General features: G+C 36.8%; 1 protein-coding gene and 1 pseudogene across 1 annotated transcript in view; one reads left to right on the top strand and one right to left on the bottom strand.

Annotated features, from left to right (window-relative positions):
• The window catches only part of LOC102877911 (spermatogenesis- and oogenesis-specific basic helix-loop-helix-containing protein 2), a 42,022-nt gene that overhangs the window by 9,200 nt on the left and 13,272 nt on the right, over positions 1-19,550 (bottom strand). The window contains exons 3-6 of the mRNA XM_015592394.2: positions 14,263-14,324; positions 14,079-14,183; positions 12,214-12,313; positions 10,444-10,554 (exon numbers count right to left, since the gene is read on the bottom strand). Coding sequence (XP_015447880.1) covers positions 10,444-10,554; positions 12,214-12,313; positions 14,079-14,183; positions 14,263-14,324 — 378 coding nt within the window. The remainder of the gene's footprint in view (positions 1-10,443; positions 10,555-12,213; positions 12,314-14,078; positions 14,184-14,262; positions 14,325-19,550) is intronic.
• LOC112482904 lies at positions 3,104-3,222 on the top strand (annotated as a pseudogene).

The raw sequence follows: 19,550 nt of genomic DNA, 5'->3' as shown, positions 1-19,550 counted from the left end.
CAAACATGCCAGAGCATATGTGTCCATTCGCTTATGGATGAACACTGGCTGTTTCCAGTTTTTGGTCATTATGAATAAATCTACTAGATCATGCTATATATCATTTTGTAAATGCAGGTTTTAGTTTTCTTGGGTAAATGTCTAGGAATAGAACTAATGGTTTATTTTATAAATTTTGGCAGAAATTTTTCCCCAAATGGTATCATGTTACACTCCCACCACCAATATATGAGAGTTCCTATTGGTCCAAATCTTTGACAACATTTAATATTGTCAGTAGTTTAATTTTAGCATTTTGGCCTTTCTGAGGTATATGTGGCTTTAATTCTCATTTCCATGACAAATTATGTTGAGCACTTTTTCTGTGCTTATTGGGGACTCGTATATCTTCCTTTGCAAAGCATCTGTGCAAATGTTTTACCTACAGTTTAATTGAATTGAAGGTCTTTTTATAATCCTAATACCCATATGCTATATGTAATCAGTATATTTGTTTTGCAAATACTTTCCCCAGTCTGTGGCTTGCCTATTTATTTTCTTAGTGCTGTCTTTTGATAGTAAAAGTTTTAAATTTTGATGAGTCTAATTCACCCGATCTTTCTTTTACAGTTATTGCTTTCCATGTCCTAAGGCACAGTTGCCTACCCCTCAGCTTCCGAAGACATTCTCCTATACTTTCTTCTAGAATTGTACTGTCCAGTGTAGCAGCCATTAGCCACATGAGTATTTAAATAGAAATTAAAATTGAATAAAATTTAAAATGTATTTCCTAAGTTGCAATGGCCACATTTCAAATACTCAGTAACTACATGTGGATAGTAGCTACCTTATTGGACGATGCAAATACAGGCCATTTCTAACATTGCAGAAAGTTCTATTGAACAGTGCTATTCAAGAAGCTTTAGTTTTAGCTTTTTAGTATAGCTCTAACTACACTCCATCTTGAACTAATTTTTATGTGATATAAGGGGTCAATGTCATTGTTTTTCCATGTGGAAATGCGGTTGTTCCAGCATCATTTACAAAAAAGCCTTATTTCCTAATTTGTTTACTTTGGTGATTTGTTGAAAATCAAATGACCATACATGTGTGGGTCCAGTACTGGGCTATTGTGTTCCATTGATCTGTCTGTCAACCTTTATGCTAATGCTAGTAACATACTGATCATAGCTGTACACTAAGTCTTGAAGTTAGATAGTTTATCTCCTCCAACTTGGTTGTGCTTTTTCAAGACTGATTTATTCTAAGTCCTTTTGTATTCTAAGTCTTCGTCATACATTAAAAATAAGATAGTTTTTACCAAGAAATACCTACTAGGATTATGGTTTAGATTCAAATAAACATATTTCAATTTAGTGAGATCTGACATCTTCACAATAGTGAGTCTGTCAATTCATGATTATGGCATAATGCATGATTTAGGTTTTCCTTAATTTCTCACAGCAATATTTTGAGTCATAAATGTATAGATTTTGTGTATCTTTTTGCATATTTGTTCCTAAGTATACTAAGCCTTTTTTTTTTAACTTTACCATAAATGTAATTTAAAAAATTTTTATTTTCCAATTGTTTGCGGCTTATATAAAAATACAATTGACTTTTATATATTGACCTTATATCCTGCAACCTTGCTATATTCATCTTTTAGTTCTGGTAGTTGTTTTGTAGGTGTCTTAGGACTTTATATACATAAACAATCATGCCAACTATAATTAAGAGAGTTTTGCTTCTTCCTTTCTAAACTGTATTTCTTTTATTTCTTTTTCTTATCATTAGGTAAGAAATGCAATGGCTAGGAAAACTTCTTCAATAATAAACAGAAGTGGCAAGACTGGACATCCTTACTTTGTTCCAGAACTTACGGAAAAAGTGGTCTAAGTTACATCATTAAGTACAGTGTTCACTATAGGTTTTTCATAGATGACCTTTAACAGATTGAGGAGATTCTCTTCCATATTTAATTTGCTGAAAGGTTATTTTATTAAATTTTGAAAGGGTATTGAATGTTGAATAATTTTTCGGAATCTGCTAGTCATGTGGTTTTTCTCCTTTATTCTGTTGAATGTGAAGAATTACATTGACTGACTTTTCAACGTTATATCAGCCTTGCATTTCTGGGATAAACTTGGTGTGGTCATGATGGAGTACGTATCTACACATTACTGATTTGATTTGCTAAAATCACATTAAGTATTTTTATGTCTTTTATGTCTTTTATTTTTATGTTAATGAGGGATACTGGTCTGTGATTTTATTTTTTTATAATGTCTTTATCAGGTTTAGGGTTATGCTGGCCTCATGAAACAGGTTAGCAACTATTCTCTCCTCCATTTTCTGGAAGAATTTGTTTAAGATTGGCATTACTTCTTTAAATGTTTAACAGAATTAATCAGTAAAACCATCTGGCTTGATGTTTTATCTTTGGCAAGGTTTTTGATAGCACGTTCAATATCTTTAATAAATAGTGCCATTCAGATTTTCCGCTTCATCTGGTATCAATTTTGATAAATCGTGTTTTTCAAAAATTTGTCATTTCATCTAAGTTGTTGAATTTACTGGCATATAATTATTCAAAATATGCCATTTTACATTAAAATGTTTATAGGAACTATAGCGATAATCCTCTTTCTTTCATTCATGATACTGGTAAAATATTTTTGGTCTCTCTCCTCGCTTACCTGCCTCGCACTCTTTCTATTTACTTTACTCTTCACTTTACTTTTCCTACTTTCTTAAGATGGACCCTACGATTACTAATTTTTAGACCTTTTACCTTTTCTAATATAAGTATTTAAAATCATAGTATTCCATAAGCTTTGCTTGAGCTGCAACTCACAAAATTTGAAATATTCTATTCTCATAATCATTGTTTGAAATATTTTCCAATTTTTCTTGCAATTATTTTTTTACCCATGGATTATTTAGAAGTGTGTTTTTTAATTTCAAATATTTGAGTTTTTCTTTATATCTAATTTGATTTCATTGTGGTCAGGGAACATATTCCTTATGAATTTAGTTCTTTTAAATGCATTAAAATATATCATATCCCTAGCATAGTTTATCTAAGTGAATGTACCAAGTATCTTTGAAAAGAATGAGTATTGTCTATGGCTATGCTACCCAGAACAAGCCTGAACCAGTCTGATCTCAGAAGCTAAGCAGGGTAGGGCCTGATGAGTACTTGGTTGGGAGACCACCTAGGAAGACCAGGTGTTGTAGGCGTAAAAAGATAAAAAATAAGGGATTGTAAACTGACAAGGTCCTTGCAATCTGTGAGGTCAACCAAGGGTTGCCTTGTCTAAAAAAAGAAAAAAAAAAAAGAAAGAAAGAAAAGTATGAGTATTATATCGTAATTGTTGAGTATATCGTTCTATAAATATGTTAGATCAACTTGGATAATAGTGTTCACATCTTTTATAATATGATTTTTGCTGTCTAGCTGTTTTATCAATTGCTGAGAGAGGGATGTTTAATCTTCAACAGTGCTTGTAGATATTTGTCCCTTTAATTCTGTGAATTTTTGCTTCAAATACTTTGAAGCTTTGTTATAGTAACATACTATCTGTGATTTTTATATCATCTGATAAGTTGACACTTTCATCATGTGAAATATCATTCTTTACCTCATGACATTGCTGGGCTGAGGTCAAGTTTGTTTGATGTTAACAGACTATCTGGTGATCTTACACTTAGTGCTTCACAGAATACATTTTCCTATTAATTTATCTGACTATGCCTTTAAAGTTGGTCTCTTACAGACAGCAGACAGATTAGTCTTATCTGCTTTTTATTTGTTTTTATCTATTCTGACAGTCTCTGCCTATTAGATATAGTTGGATAAAGGTCCACCATTTTATTATTTTTTCCCCTATAGTCTCTTTGGCTTTTCCGTTCTTCTGTGCTTGCTTTCCTAACTTCTTTCTGAATAATTTTTAAAATCCAATTTTAATTCGTGTATTGGCCACGTAGCTATGCCTTTTGCAAATCTCTGCAGGGCTGCTCTAGGGATTACCACATATATCAGTATCTTTTCACAGTCCATTTAGAGTTAATATTTTATGACCTCACATAAATATAAAAATCATGTAAGTACATTTATCCCACTTATCCTTCATGCTATAGTTGTGAAATGTACTATATCTACATATACTACAAAGCCCACAATACAATGCTATAATTTTTACTTATAATAATCTGAAGCATTTTATGCATTAAAGACTTAAATGTAAGATATGAAACCATAAAACTTATAGACGAAAACATAGGTAGGAAGCTATTTGACATGGGTCTTGGTAATATCTTTTTGAATATGTCCCCTTGAGTAAGGAAAATAAAATCAAAAATAAGCAAACGAGCTTCATCAAACTTCTGCATGATGAAGGATACCATCAATAAAACAGAAAGACAAACAATCGAATGGAAGAATATATTTGCAAATGAATATCCAAAAAGGGGTTGATATCTAAAATATACAAGGGATCATAAAAGTCAGTAAGAAAAACTAAACAGTTTGATCAAAATATGGGCAGAGACATGAGGAGACATACAAGTGGCCAACACGTGAAAAGATGGTCAACATCAATAATCATCAGGGAAATGCAAATCAAAACCAAAATGAGACACTACCTCACACCAGTCAGGATGGGGACCATCAAAAAGTCAACAAATAACATGTGTTGGTGAGTATGTAGAGAAAAAGGACTCCCTGTGCACTGTTGGTTGGGCTGCAAGCTGTGTAGCCACTATGGAAAACGCTATTGAAATTCCACACAAAAAAACTAAAAACAGATCTATTATATGACCCAGTAATTCTACTCCTGGGTATTTCTCTGAAGAAAATGAAAACACTAATTTGAAAAGATATATGAACCCCTATGTTCATTGCAGCATTATTTACAATAGCCAAAATATGGATGCAATCTAGGTGTCCATCAATAGATGAACGTACAAAGAAGATGTGATATGTATATACACAATGGAATATTACTCAGCAATAAAAAAGAATAAAATCTTGCCATGTGGGACAACATGGATGGACCATGAGGGTATGATGCTAAATGCAATAAGTCAGACCGAGAAAGACCATATGGTTTCAGTTATATGTGGAAACTAAGAAAACGAAACAAATGCACAAATAAAACAAAGCAAAAACAGACTCACAGAGTGATCGAACTGATGGTTGCCAGATGGGTAGGGGATGGGTAAAAAAGGTGAAGGAGAATATGGTGAACAATATCATGATAAGTTTGCATGGTGACAGATGATTATTAAACTTAGTGTGAACATATTGTGAAATATATAAATGTCTGATCACTACATTATACATGTGAAACTAAAATAATGTTGTATATTAAGTATACTTAATGAAAAATAACCTAAAGTATTTTAAATAAAGAGGAAACATGTTTCTTTTCTAATATTTGCTCACATATTTAGCATTTCTGATGCTATTCAGTCCTTCCCAGAGATCTGGGTATCCATTTTTCATTCTCTTTAGCCTAAAGAATTTCCTTTAGCTTTCTTACCCTGCAGATCTGCTAGTGTCAAAAACTCTAAGTTGTCTTTTATCTAAAAACATCTTTATTTTACTATTTTCTTGGGAAATAATATCTTATGGAAATATGATTTGAAGCAAAAATAATAACAATGTGAAGTTGATAAATGTAAAAGTAAAATGTATAACAACAAAAATAGGACAGAATAAGTAGAAATACTATTGTTAAGTGTCATAATGTCAATTTGAAGTAAACTATGATAAGTTAAGGATGTATATATTATAACCCTAGAACCACTAAAAAAAAACAGTTTTGCTAAAAAGCATGTGAATGGTGGCACGTGAATCAACAATTGTCTCAAAATAAATATTTAATTAAAAAACCACACATACATGCACACACACACACAGCTGGTTACTCACAGCTCCCCAGAGGATTGGCACTTCAAACTCATGGCCACGTGGGGACGCCCTGAGTGGCATAATGTACCCCTTCTCTTATAACAATCCATCTTTTCAAAATCCATCAAACCTTACACACAAACACATGCAACTTATCTCTAACACTAATTTAATCTGATATCTATTAAATGTAACTCTTTTCCTAAATTCTCTAATGTTCTTGAGACTATGAAAGGTATTAGTAAATATTATGGATCCATAATGGAAGCTTTCTTCACTGCTTCTCTATCTTTCCCGTCTAATATTAAGGGCAAGAACATTAGGCTAGGACAGGGCTAGGGAATATGTGACCCATATTCTTAAGTGGCAGTGGAGAAAATACATGAGTAGAATTTTGTCCTTTTGGGCATAACTCAAAGTGACCTCTTGAGAGCAGAATATCATTTGAGTCTTACATATTAGCTAAAAATATGTTTATATTGACACATGATCTGAGAGAAGATATTTGCGCTATAAATATTTGGCAAAGGGTTAGTATCAAGAATATATAATCAACTTCTAAAAATCAATAAGAAATAAAAAAGCAAAGACAGAAAAACCCAATAAGAATGAAGACCAAAAAATGAACACCTAACCAAAGGAAATTAAAGAAAAACCGTACACTTAAGATTTCATTGTATGTTAATTACGCCACAATTTTTTAAAAACTAAAAAACAAACAAACAAACAACAAAACAGAAGAAAGGAATGAAGAGCAACTACTTAGCGAAACTTCTAGAAGGACATTAACACTGTTCAGAGAAGTAGGCTAACCAGCGGCAGGGGCTCCCATGGCCCTGCCTTTTTTTTTCCCTTTGCCTGTGGAAGCAGCAATAGGCAACAACAGGTCAGAGTGTGTTTTGTCTTCCTCATTTACCACAGAAGCCATCTTGGTTATGACCCAATCCACACAAATCAGGAAAAGAACCAATCTGGTTTCATTCTTCTCCAGTTAACAGTGACTGAAGAGGCTGACAGAGATCTGAAGCCAAAAGTCTTGGTCCAAACTAAGTCCTCGGGTATCTGCTCTTTACAAATGTGTCTCAAGCAAACAGGAACTCAGAGAGAGAGGTCTCTTGGTCAGACCCTCTGAAAACTTCTTGTTCTACCTTCCTTGACTTTCTAAGACTCGATGAGACCAGGAAAAGCCTTCACTTGTGAGAAACTGTGGCGAAGCTCACGTTCACTTCTTTTCAAGTGAGCAGACATCCTGAAAATTACTAAACCACCATTATTTGGACTCATGGACACACAAACAAAATGACGGCATCACTTGAAACGCACACACCTTACCAAGATGAAGACATACATATTCATGTTTTTAAAACATGTATAATGAAAGTGATTTCACAAAGACTTAGAATTGGGTAGCTAATTTTTATTAATCTGTTCTGATAAAGAAGACAGATGTTAAGAGAAGTTTTAAAAAGAAATTCCCAACCGCAAATATTCAAAACAATTAGCTGGGACCATTATTTCCTTAACACTAGCAAACATCACGTTGCCCTATGCTGCTTAAAACAAAACAAAGTGAAACCAAAAAGACAAAACCATGTGTCAAGCAGCTGACTGGGAAGAGGAGCAGGAAGGGGAATGGACTAGAAGTTTCTATCTGAAGATTCACAGGCATAATCAGAAGGGTTAAGAGGAAGAAAAGGCAAAATCAAATAATTATGGATGGTTGTTTACTTGCTGGCATCTTTCAAGCAAACCTCTAAAGGGCAACAGAGGGATCCTGGTTACAGCTTTTCTTTTGGGGAACAAAGATTTCTAGCCCTTGAATGTCAAAGGGGTGGACACCCCCCAAAGTATTGTTTTAGTCTACTGGATGAGTAGTTCTCTGATGTTAGTTTTCATCAACCATTGAAATTAAAAAACAAAAACAATGCATAATTTTGCAGGACCAATCAAGAATTGCCGTTAGCTCTAGACATAAAAAATAATGAACATTACCATCTCCCAATAACATTATTTTGTAATCATTTACTAATATCACCACAATTTTAACAACAATTAAAGCATGGAAAACACAACCTTAGGATATAAATTATATAATACACAGCTTTAAAAATAATCATTGCACTGTGTTTTTCTCATTTCACTGCAGAATGGCGAACTCTGTAGGACAGCCCTGGACAGAAGGCCTAAGTCTTTACTTGGCCAAGGCAGCAGACACGTGGGTGAAGGCCTTTTGAACTAGACAAAGCCATCCACCGGCCTGTTTATCAAGCCCAAACCCCACCATCTTCTCACTAATCTTCAGCAGATAATGAAAGCCATTTGGCAGAACTTGCTCAACTTTCTACCCATCTCTGGCCTCCATCAAAAGATGCGTCTTTATCCAAACTCAGTTTTAGCTCCTTTCCTCCATTTTCAGTAGGAAATGGTTCTGCTTGGTTCCATAGCCTTTTGACTTCTCAGGGATGCTAAATCCATCACTAACACCCTTGTCAGCTGTAGGGGATTAAAATTCTTTGACATTCCCCCCACTGAGAGGTGGAATCCATGCACCCTCCCCTTGAATCTGGGTAGACTCTGTGACTGCTTTGACCAATAGTATTTGTCAGAAGTGGTGCTGGTCCAGTTTCTGGGCCCAGGCCTTGAGAGACTCACAGCCTCCTCTTCCTGTCTCTTAAACACTCTAGGACTTCTGGGCTGCCCCAGAAGAGGGTGACAACCCTGGGACTACTCTGCTAGAGAAGCTTCATGGCTCTGGTCACGTCTTGGACGCTCCTGACTAGACCATCCACCAACTGAACACTAACAAGTGACACCAGTTAATGTCACGTAGGCAGAGGAATTGCCTAGCTGAGTCCTGCTCACATTGTTAACCCATAAAACCACGTATCGAGCCAATGGATTTTGGTTTCTTTTTTTTTAATGCAGCCACAGATAACCAGACCATGAGTATCTTTGAGACCTCTGTTACTCTTCCAGGAATTTTCTTTTGGAATACAAATATAAACATATTCGAATCTGGCTCAGCCTTATCAAAATTTCTCATTTTACCCTAAATTTTACCTTTTACATACCACGCACCTTCCTTTTCTCTTTCATCTATGCTCTCACCTTTCACTCTCCATCTTTCTGCAATGATGCCTACTCCCTAACCATGCAAGCAAAATTATTTTGCCAAGGTCAATGATGTTTAGGTTTTACCAAATACATATAGTGAATTATCGGTTCTTACCTTACTTGAGCTCTGAGTCGTGTGATGCTCCTGAACACTCGCTCCTTTAGGAAACTCTCTGCTCCCCAGGTCTCCACACCGCTCCCTCTTGCTTTTCTTATCTTCCTAGCAATTCTTTTTCCCCCCGATCTCTTCTCAGCTGCCTGTGCCTTATATATTGAGATTTCCCCCGAGTTTCTCTTCTCTACTTGTCTCTTCCCTATCTGCTTTTCAAAGTCATCCAATCCATCCTACATTTGTGCTTCAAATAGATCTGTATCTTGATGGCTTCAGAGTCTATATTTGTGGCCTAGATCTTTCTCTAGAACCTCAGGGCCAACTCCTTCATGGACAACTAGCTCCATTTAAACCTGGAGGCATTCAAACTCAACAATAGCAAAATTACCCCCACCACCACTGGCCCCCCATTCCACTGTCCTTCCTAGTCAGTCGATGGCTCCACCATTTACTTGGAAGTTACACTTGACGACTCCTTCAGCCATGCGCATAGTGATTCTACCTACTTAACACATCTACAGTTGGCTTACTCCTCGCCATCTCATTTCAAGCACCATAGTTCAGGATTTCATAATTTCTTATTATGGACTCCTCTGGCCTTCAGATTCAATCCACTCCATTCTAAGGCACCAATCTTATCCTGTCACTTCCTTTGCTAAAACCCTGGCTTACCTCCCCAGCAGTTCAGGTTAACTTTAAACTTCTTAATGTGACATACCCAGCCCTCACCTATGACTTCTCACCTCTTGCCTCTTTCCACTTGTGCCCTTATAGCCCACTATATGAAAATATTTGCTGTTCCATGAATTCACTGTACCTTCTCATACTGCCAGCCTCTGTTCCTGCTACTCCAGCCACATAAAACACCCCTCCCTGACTTCTAAACCAAATTAATAGTCACTTTTGGTTTAAAGCTCAATCTAGCTCTCACTTTCTCAAGAAAGCCCTCCCTCCCTCGTCGTTCTGTCCTGGGTAACTTTCCGAGTGTGCTTTTTGTGTGTTCCTCTCCATCATGACGTATTAAAACACAGTTTTCTATTTAGCAGTTCTTTATTTAAAAGTCTGTCTGAGCGCTAGACTAAGACTTCTTTGAAGGCGAGGATTTTTTTTTTATTTTTTATCTCAGTTCTCCAATTATGTTCTGGCACACTCATAGCTATTTGTTGAATGACTAAATGAATTAATGAGTGGCATGTGTTTAGTTGCCAGATTTACTAGTTTCAAATAGACTTTTAACAGTATTACAAAAAATTATGAAATTCATTAAAGTAATTTCTTTCTACAAAGGAATAATGCTAAAAAGGGCTGTATCAAAATTCACCTTCTCAGCTTTTCCTTGCTTGAATGAAGAAGAGAAATCTTTTTGCTTTTCTCGAAATCAGACAACGGAGCCCTTAATTCAAGCTCGGTGTCATTTCTTAGAGAGTCAGAGCTAGAAACAAGAGAAAATCACACGATGCATTTAAGAAGAAAATTGTCAGATAACATTAAGCAACAAGCACTAATACACAAATCAACAGCAGCTTCTCTAAGTCTCCTGCTTCAAACTAAGGTGTAGTAAATATCAAAGCACTTTACCTTACTCATTTGGTACAGAATAATTTATTTCAAAATTTCAAAATAATTTATTATCAAGGGCATCATAAATTCAATGACTGATCAAAATTCTAAAATATACTAATTAGGAATAACACAAAATAATCTGACCTCACTGGTTACAGCTATCCCAAATTATATAATTTATCTAAAGGTACATTACAGGAAAAAAAGAATAAAAGATTAGAGGGCCAAGATACACAATTCCATCTTTCTCGGCAAAGGGCAGGTGGCCTTCATATAAAAAATTTTCAATTAATGGACTTTTTTCTAGAACTTCTCCAGGCATTTCGATTGATTTGATTTTTTAAAAATTTCCCTATGAAACTTACAAACTAATATTATCTCCTTTATCCCAAGGGACACAACTTGATTTGAAGTTTTTCTTTTATTTTCAGTATTAGTATTCTGAGTAAAAACAAAGATTCAATGTGAGTGGGGCTCAAAAAGCAGTTGTAAGTAATATAAGAAAATCACAATCCAAAACCTTTCCCAACCTTACATCCCAGACAAGGTTTAATACAGTGCCCTTTGAAGCTAAAATGTTAAATAAGATTAAGAAGCTGTTGATATCTCCGCACTACTTCAGTGAGTGCATCTTTGGTTTAACCACATTTACTGGTTGCCAAGTCTCTTTGTTCAAAATAGTAGATGGTCACATTTCTACAAATAGTGGATGGTCACATTCTACAAATTCCAGAAGTGACTGACTCACAACTCTCATCAATATTGCCCATGTCCTCAGCAGTTGTGCCCATTGTTTGTAGCCCTGTGCTCTGTATTAAACTTGCTTGAAAATCAGCTAAAAGTGAAGGGAAGAAATTCATGAAAGCTGAATCAATATAAGCATACAATGCTAGCATTTCATTAGAAGGGTCTGACGCCCAGTGCTAATATCTCTGAGATGAGAGAAAGAGAGGAGAGAGGGAGGGAAGGAGAGGGGAGAGAAGGAGAAGGAAGGGAAAAGAGAAAGCCCGAGACCTTTTTAAGGGTCATTTTCAATAATTGGGGGGGATAGGTTAATAAGTTCAAAAAAGACATCAGAGAGATTAGTGGTAGGTAGAACACACCTGAGGCTGCTCTTATCTGTTTAAATGTTGGGGTTTATGTAAAATTTTTATTTGAAACTGTTTTTAAAAAGTTTGAACACTGCTGCTATTATTTAACTTTGATTAGTAATAATCCAGACTCTAACATGTCCAGCAATAGGGAACTTACTACCTTACAATCCACCCTACTCCCCGTGGACAATTGTGATAATAAAGTGCTCCCTTGCATTGAGCTGCATACTCTGTAACGTGTACCCACAGTCCCAGCTCTGGAGTCTGAAATACAGAAGTTGTGTCCGTCTTCCACAAAATAGCCTCTTCTTTTATATCACTCCCAGCACGTGAGTTAGCGTTTCACAAACAATAAGTTCTCTATAAATCTTTTAATGAAATGTACACAATAAAAATTGGTGTTTTGAAAAAGTGAGGAAAAAAAAAAAACTAACCAAGCAAATAGATCAGTAGAAAAATATCCCAGGTGTTCACTGTGGGACCTCTGCAGGGGCAATCCAGATTGCTCAGGCTTCATAGAGTTTTCATTCTTAACTGAAAGTTTTAAAAGGGGGACCATTGTAATTCTAAAATCACTGGTGCTAATTAAGTTAATCACACATACACACCCTAATCAACAGCAGCTGTCACTTTACTCAATAGATTTTACAAAGCAGTATTTTTAAAATAGAAAGCAATTTCTAGATCTCAGCCTGTGAAGCATAAAACCACCCAGGTTAGAAATCAAAATGAATATACCACATAATATTTACCCCAGGACATCCTCTTTCAACTGGATTTTGGAAACTTAGTGATTGGTTTGCTTAAAACACATTCAACTGAGTTTAGTTATTAAGTTCTTATTTATATACAAATGGCAGAGAGAGAAAATCTGTATGAGTCTTCAGTAAGCAGCTGTATTATCAAAATGTGGCATCTCACAGTGTTTTTGTTGTTGTTATTATTGTTGCTGTTTTGCAGCTGCTCATCCTTGGAGCAAAGATGAAGTTGGAAGACATGGTTATGACCAACCGGAAGGGGGCTGGACAGGTGGCGATGAGCAGCTGCTCTAGGTCTACTGAGAATCAAATAAGAAGAGGTCACAGAAGGAACTTTGGTCACCACGGTGAGCCATTCCAGGAAGAACTCTGAAACTGCAGGGGTGGGGAGCCACTGGAATGTTACAAAGCAGACTCACTAATCTTCCCTGAATATTAAAAAAGAGGGGTGTACGGAATCCTGTTTCATCTGAAGTATGAGCTTATACAGGATAATCCTGAAAGAGTCTTTCAGGCCCATTTTAAGAAAAATGCCACCTTAATTGTAAAAGATTTCCTAGCTAGTATCCCAAACCTAAAAAAACCATAGTCACAGACCAACAATTATTCCAGTAGAACTTAATTTCAAAAATTGGAGTCTGCCCTTTTACAAGCCAAATTAAAGCTAATTTAATTGGCTTAAGTGCATAGATGCTGGCAAAACAATACAAAAGAGGTGAAGAGTTAGAAATGTGAAGTCTAATTGAAGCGCTGACATTATCTGTATCTAAAAATCTAAAACAGAAAGGATAACTACTCTATTAAGAAGTAAGATAACTTATATGCACGTGTTTTGCCAAGCAAGAAGTATGACAGGATCCAAGGTTAGTGGCCTGGCTTTTAGATAATCATACAAGGACACAGCACAATTAGTTCCATTTTGATGACTGAGAAATAATGGTAGTAGCTAGGCTACAAAAACAGAGTAACAAGTTCACTATCAAAAAATAACCCCTGTGCCAAATGTATTGGTCCTCATACAATACATTTTAATTCCTGGAAGACGTAATTTTCTCTTCCCAGGTAGAGAACATGGTTCTCTTTATTTCAATTACACTTGTTTTCTTCAGACTATGATTAAGAAGGATTATGTGTTCTTACAGCAGGGGTCCCCAATTCTTGGGCTGTAGATTGGTACTGGTCCCTGGCCTGTTAAGAACCAAGCTACACAGCAGGAGGTGAGCAGTGGGCAAACAAGCAAAGCTTCGTCTGTATTTGCAGCTGCTCCCCAGCGCTGGCACCATCGCCTCAGGTCTGCCTCAGCTCTGCCTCAGATCATCAGATCATTAGATCTGCTCATTAGATCAGATCATTAAATTATAGGAGCACCGGTCCCTGGTGCCAAGAAGGTTGGGGACCGCTGCTTTACAGTACACAGTATACAGTTAACCCTTAGCAAATAAAAGGCAAAAATGGAAAAACAACTTTAAAAGGTATAAATATAGTTTTCCCAGTATTTTAATCAGAATTTTTCAAATCTTTGGTAATTTGTTTTTACTCACCAGTATTTGAGAAATATGTTTTCCAGTATTTTACCACAATGCTCAGTTTCTCCATTGTCAGTGGTTCAGTTAAAGTAATATCAGCTCCGTGCCCTGAAATACAACCTAAGAATCTCTGTATTATATATTGACCTATGGTTTCTATTTAGAGAGACAACAAATAATATATCCAGTGGGCACTTACCTTTAAAAATTTCAGGGATTATAAAAACAAACAGTAAATGTGTATTTTTCTTCTTGCCAAATCTGAGGAGAAAAAAATGTTAAAGTGAAGCAAAATCATCATTCGAAAAACTGAGATTCAACAGTTTAGCTTGTTAGAAATAAAACTAGAGTGATTTTCTGTATTTCTTTAGAATTTAAAATGGCATTAATATAGAAATTTAGTAGAAGTAGCATCTCAAATCAGTGAGAAAAGATGGACCACTTTTTCTTTTAACTTACAAGGAAAAGTATTATATTTTTATTTCATATAATTACATAAAGAGAATTCTGAAGTGTACAGCTACGGTGGATGGCACAATTACAGATTTTTGAGAAATACAGGGGAAAGAGATACTTTGGTAAAACTAATATTTACTCTGTTTAATGCTTGGCTTTTAGGAGATGCTTAAGCTTCTCTATTTCAGTTTAATGGGCAAGGAAATCCAAATCCTGAATCTTTAGTCAAACCCATGGCTTCTCTGAGCAGAAATTCACTGTTAATAAGAATAGTCCTTTTATGATTCATATCTATGGCAACAACTAGTGCCTGGTTCTTTACAGCTGGGGAAGGGGCGAGTGAGAGAACAGATGACTTTGTAAAAATAAACCTTTTAGAATAATTTTATATATTTCCAGAAAAACTATGAAAATAATAAAGTGTTCCCATATATTCCAAACTCAATTTCCTGTATTAACATTTTATATTAGGATGACATATTTCTCACAATTGACAAGCCAACATTGATACGTTATTATTCATTTAAGTCCATACTTTTGTCAGATTTCCTTAGTTTTTACTTATTGGACTTTTCTTCCCTATCCAAGGATCTCATCCAGGATACCACATAACATTTGTCATCAGATCTGCTTAGACTCCTCTAGATTGTGTACTTTCAATGATTTTTTTTTTTTTTTTTTAATGATCTTGACAGTTTTGAGGATACTGCTCAGGCATTAGAATGTAAAATGGACCACTTTCATTCTTGCTTTAAAAAAAAAGAGCCTAAATATTATCCAGATTCTTGATCTAACCACCAGTTTATAAGAAATTTAAGGAAAATAATTTTTAAAAGAATATTATGAGGATCAAATGAGCAAAATCCAGAATGTGAGAAATTCTATAAGAAAAATGATCCTTTTAAAGACATACGTAAATAAAGAGCAAGACAAAAAAAAATAAAGGAAAAATTGAATCCTGATTTGTACAAACTCACAGTTTAAAAAAGAAAGCATAAGATAAACAAGAGGAATTTCAACACTGATCAGATATTTGATAATATTAAGAAAATGTTATTAATTTTTAGGTGTGATATTGGTATGGTGGTAATTTTTTTAAGACTCCTTATCTTAGAGGATACTTATTAAAGTATTTATGGATGAAAGAAAATGATGTCTTAGATTTATTTTAAGATAATCCACCAATGGGTGGGGTGGAGGGTGGGAAAGGAGGTGTGGGAGACGGGAAGAGGAAACAAGATTGGCCATGTGTTGATGACTATTAAAGCTGCATATGGGAACACAGAAGTTCGTTATACTATTTATATGCTTGAAATCTTCCAAAATAAAACTTAAATTATAGCATTATTATTAACTACACTTAAGAGTTCAGTAAATTGGAATTTCTGATAATTTGATGAACACTAGAATAGTTAGCACTGACGTCGGCTAAAAAAATTTTTTTCCAAGGAGAATATTACGGTAAACTCAGCTTTAAAGAGAATAGCTAAAACTGCCTCAGAAAAACAAACTGTTCTTAAATATGAAACGCATCATTTACGACTTTGTGGTTTTATACAGTTTTATTCCTTAAAACACGACTCAGAGGAATCCCCAATGCATAATATTGTTAGATTATCTTATATACGCATGTGAAGGTAAATAGATATTATTCTACAGTCCAAATTACATTATAAGTACATTATATATCTGAGTCATATATACAATATTGAAAACCTACTCTGTGCCAGACTCTGTGCTAGGCTCTGGGGGATACTGTGAATATGCAGAGACAGACATAGTCATTGCTCTCGTGGATTTAATAGTTTCTTGGGGAGGAAAGACACTGAACCAGTTACTGTACCTAATTAAGTAGGTGGGCAAAACCATGCCCAGTGCTGTGAAGGAAAGCTGCAGGGTCCAATGGGAGCATGGACCTGGGCACGAACCAGCTCTGCAGCCTCACGGAGGCTTCCAGACAGAAATGCCCCACGGCTGGCTAGGAGTTAGCCACCTGAAAGGTAGGGGCTGGGGGAGGGTTGGAAGCAGACAGCAAAGTACATTCTGGGCAAAGAGAACAGCAGGTGCACAGGCCCTGGGGTGTAAAGAACAAGTCAGATTGAGAAAGCGAAAGAGGTCTAAGGTGACTCTAGCACAGAGCATGTGATTGACAGACACAGAGATGAGACCAGAGAGGTAGGCAGGGCCTAAGTCTGATTATAGTAGCCCTTTTAGGTCAAAGCGAAGATTAGTATTTAACTGAAATGAGCAATGGGAAACTTTTAAGAATGGGAGCAACATGGTTGTATTCGCATGTTAGAAAGACTCGCTCTGTGACGGGATGGCAGAGGGTGGATTTGCGAGAACAAACTGCAAACTGCCCAGTTATCTGGGCATGAGCTGACGACGGACCAACACAGACATGCCCCAAAACCTTCTTTAAACAATAACTCATAATATTTGCTAAGTTAATGACTTCAAATAACTAGAATGTTGCTAAAATTCACCCAATTGAGGTCTATTCAGACTTCATTCTATTCTATGAAATCTGACAAGTTTGGGCTGAAAGAGAAGAAGGGAAAGCAGGTGTAGCTTCCATGAGGAGATGAGGGTCTCAAGCAGAAGGACAGCCATCAGCACAGGCACAGGCGGGCGGGAGGGAGGCGAGGACTTGGCGAGCAGACAGGGCGGTGAGAGAGGCACGTTAGTATATTGGCGTGGAAGGGCATGGTGGAAACGCAGTGGGAACAGGGACGCTTGCCGCAGTGTAAGCATTTCGAATAGATTTTAAGAGATGAAAAATGTGAGTTATAGTGAAGGTATGGAGAACAGGATGAGGAAGCGAGGTGGGAGGGGAAAATGTACTGAGCAGTACTGGGACCACTGGAATAAACTTATTGGGCAGCTTAGTTCAACTTTTGAAATAAAAAAAGCTTTTCAGATTCACAAAAAGTAAATTATCGTAAGTTAAATACTCTAGAATTAGATCATTTAAAAGAATAGATTCTTTGCTTTCAAAAATAATCTTGTATCTATTTTTTAATTTTATAAACTGATTTTACTGACAGAAAAATAGGTTAGATTTGGATATATGGATTTATATGCCCTGATGACATTCAAAATTCAAGCTTTACATCAGACAGTTGGAATTCCTGGATTTTTGTCATTAGCACAGAATCAGTTACCAACCCAAACACTTCCCCCGCCAGTGAACCCCTAACTAACACTGCACAGAACTCCAGCCATCAATCGAGTTCCCAGAATCCAACAATCTGGTCGTAAGCTGAGCTGTCCATTCACATTCTACAAATCAATAGTTTCTAGTTTCCAGGATCACCAAAAGAAATGCTTTTTCTAACAAATGATTGTTTCTTAAAAGAAACACCCCAACTAAGACTACTACTTCCATATACTGAAAGCTAATTGTGGGTTCTGAGACCTCACAAGTACCTTCTCAACTGAACTCTCTTGGGTTTTAAAAATCTGTAATATGAAGAACTGCTTAGGGTGTGAAAAAAAAATGGCGTAGATGATAGAGGCTCTGTTCATCTCTCTGGCCACCAAATCAAAGTTGTGTTGGAAACAAGGAGCACCAGCAAGGAAAAAAAATCTCCTGGGATGAACAAGCCATACAACTAGGGAGAAATCCAAGAAGCACCCTGCAACAGCAAAAGGTAAGACGGGGCGAGGACGCGGGGCTGTCCAGTCCCAAGTAAAAAAATGGCGTAGATGATAGAGGCTCTGTTCATCTCTCTGGCCACCAAATCAAAGTTGTGTTGGAAACAAGGAGCACCAGCAAGGAAAAAAAATCTCCTGGGATGAACAAGCCATACAACTAGGGAGAAATCCAAGAAGCACCCTGCAACAGCAAAAGGTAGGACAGGGCGAGGACGCGGGGCTGTCCAGTCCCAAGCGGCTGAGTGACGGAGGCTGTGGCAGCGGCAGACGCCTCTTAAAGGGGCCACGTCCGCGAGTGGATTTTCACGGTGATGGACCTGCTCACTCTGAGCACCAGTGCTGACCTGGCTGTGCGCAGGGGGCACCAGGGACTTACAGGGGGACACTGTCAGAGTGAGGGCCAAGGTGACACTTGCTCGGTACAGAAGTGTCGGCAGTATCCATTTTTCCTCTGTTGAACCCTCCCGCATCCCACTGCACCGGGTCAGCTCACCATAGCTGAGATGTCATAGCCCAGAGGATTCCCTGAAACCTCACCTCCCCCAACCCAGCCCCGACCCAAGCCACAGCCAGTGTATCCTCAGCGAGTCAGGTGCTCCTTGCTGAGCAGTGACTAGACTCACACAGGTGGCTGCTGGCCTCAGTTTCTGGTGTGGCCTCTTGAGGCAACTATAAGCACAACATCTGTGGATTCCTTGCTGAATCTTAACAGGTGGCCTCAGAGGGATACAGGTTGGGGCTAAATTTGGCCTGCAGTTGAACCCCTCTCAGAAGCCCACTTGACACCTACATCACAAATCCATGCTAATAAGACTGGGAGACTGAGGAGCTTTGCTTATTACATAGAAACAGACACAGAAAGACAGCCAAAATGGGAACACAAAGAAGCAGAAACCATATGACAGAACAGAACAGAGATCCAGATATAATGGAGTCAAGCAGTCTAACAAATGCAGAGTTAATAACACTGGTTATAAAGATGCTCAATAAACTTTTGGGAAATGTAGAGAACACCAACAAAGAGATAAAAACGGAAATGGAAATTATAAGAGAGAACCAGTCTGAAATGGAGAACACATTATCTGAGATGAGAAGTATATTAAATGGAGTAAACAAAGGAATAAATAAAGTGAATAAAAAAGAGGATCACGTGCCCTAACTAGAGGACAGGAAAGCCAATCAGGACACTAAAACAGAATGGCAAGACAAAAGATGCCAAGACTATAAAGATGATTTAAGGAAAATATGGGATACTATTAAGGCTCCAAATATTCATCTGATTGGTGTAAGTGAAGAAAATCAAGATGCTGAACAGCTGTTTGAAGAAATAATGATGGAAAACTTCCCTAACCTGGTGAAGGAAATGGACATAAA

This window comes from Pteropus alecto, unplaced genomic scaffold (assembly GCF_000325575.1).
Source record: "Pteropus alecto unplaced genomic scaffold, ASM32557v1 scaffold16, whole genome shotgun sequence".
Classification (NCBI taxonomy): Eukaryota; Metazoa; Chordata; class Mammalia; order Chiroptera; family Pteropodidae; genus Pteropus; species Pteropus alecto.
This window is presented reverse-complemented; position numbering and strand designations above follow the sequence as displayed.